General features: G+C 45.3%; 1 protein-coding gene across 1 annotated transcript in view; it reads right to left on the reverse strand.

The window, feature by feature from the left end:
• Window positions 1-414: 414 nt before the first annotated feature.
• Window positions 415-1,495, reverse strand: part of LOC101630940 (serine protease 58-like) — a 2,109-nt gene continuing 1,028 nt past the window's right edge. Inside the window, exons 2-3 of the mRNA XM_012725383.1 lie at window positions 1,024-1,094; window positions 415-564 (exon numbers count right to left, since the gene is read on the reverse strand). Of these exons, the coding sequence (XP_012580837.1) occupies window positions 415-564; window positions 1,024-1,094 (221 nt within the window). The remainder of the gene's footprint in view (window positions 565-1,023; window positions 1,095-1,495) is intronic.

The raw sequence follows: 1,495 nt of genomic DNA on the forward strand, positions 1-1,495 counted from the left end.
AGACACTGCAGGTAGGATATTGACTAAAGCTGTGTTTGCATAAACTTACTAAGTTTTCTATTGAAATATTTCTAGATGAAGCACCAAAACATGAAAGTAGTTTCTGAAAGCTGGTCTTCTAGTCATGAACCTGGTTAGATATCATAATACAAGACTAGCTTGCCCAGCAAATTCTCATGGGTTTGGACAAGGGAATAAAGGAAAAGAGTAGTGACAAGTTAAGCAGTTATGAGACAATATCCAGCTCAAATCCTTCAATGACCATCTAGGCTGGGGTTGAGTCAAGAGAAAAGAATGAAGAGAAAATCTCTTGGAGCCAAAGATTCCACTCCCACTTTGTTCTGAGACTACAAAGAAAGAAAGGGTCAAGGATGGTCGACCCAGTCTTGCCACTGGGAGATGGAATAGGGAAGCTCAGTAGGTCCTGATGACGTTGAAGATCCAGTCTGTGTAGTGGGAAACCTTGGTGTAGTAGCCAATGTCCCCTCTCAGAGCACACCCTTTTGACCAGGACAGGATGCCATAGAGCTGGTTTTGGCACAGGATGGGGGCAGCAGACATTTCCTGTTAGAAGGAGAGGAGAATTAGGCAGGGTAGCCGAAACAAGAGTGTCTAAGAACAAGGCCCAAGCTGAAGTTCTCAGAGTAAAAGTCTTCAATGATAAGGATTGGGAGAAAAGTCTGGGGGCCACAGGGGGCCTGTCTCTCCACTCTGCCTAGGCCACGTCAGAGGAAGTCTGAGAAATCAGACCACTCCGAGATGTTTCCAGCCTGACATCTAAGTTCATTCATGACTGGACAGGGGAAATATTCCTTCCTGAATCCCATTTACTTGGGTCATCTTCTTGGATGTATTTACAGGAAACTGGATTGATTTGAGGGAGACAGGTAGACCCAAAGATATCTCCCAAACCAAGCTTCAGAGAGGCAGAGGGAAAAGAGTTACCTTACATGACTGCCTGGTTGTCAAAGATGATCCTGCACAAAACATGTTCTCTGTGACTTGAACAGGAGTTTCACTTACTTGGGACTGTTGACAACATTCATTAGAGAACCAAAGGACATTCTGGTCTATCTGGATATCAGGGTATATGTCTGAGCAGGAAGAGAGAGAGTAGGGAGGAAGGAGAGGGAGTTGCTTTGTTCCTCCTTGGCCCCTGACACATCTATCTCCCTTTGCTCCTCCCCTCCCATCATTACATTAAAGAAAAAGCCAAATTGAAAAGGACTCAGAGGGACCCTCCCTGGTGGTGCAGCAGGTTAAAGCACAGCACTGAGAAGCTAAAGCGACTTCCACATGAGTTCGATTTCCGCCTGCCCCGGAGGTGACCACATGGCGTGGCAGACCTCTTCTGACCTGCCCGCTGCTCCCCTCAGCAGTGTAATTCGTTCATCTGCCTGTCGAAATAGCACTTGAGATAATACAGTTAACAATCATTTCACTGAAAGATGAACAATTCAACAATCCAAATTATGCATAAAATTCTCATTAGACT

The sequence above is a fragment of the Condylura cristata genome, unplaced genomic scaffold, assembly GCF_000260355.1.
Source record: "Condylura cristata isolate star-nosed mole 26May11 unplaced genomic scaffold, ConCri1.0 scaffold00002, whole genome shotgun sequence".
Taxonomy (NCBI): domain Eukaryota; kingdom Metazoa; phylum Chordata; class Mammalia; order Eulipotyphla; family Talpidae; genus Condylura; species Condylura cristata.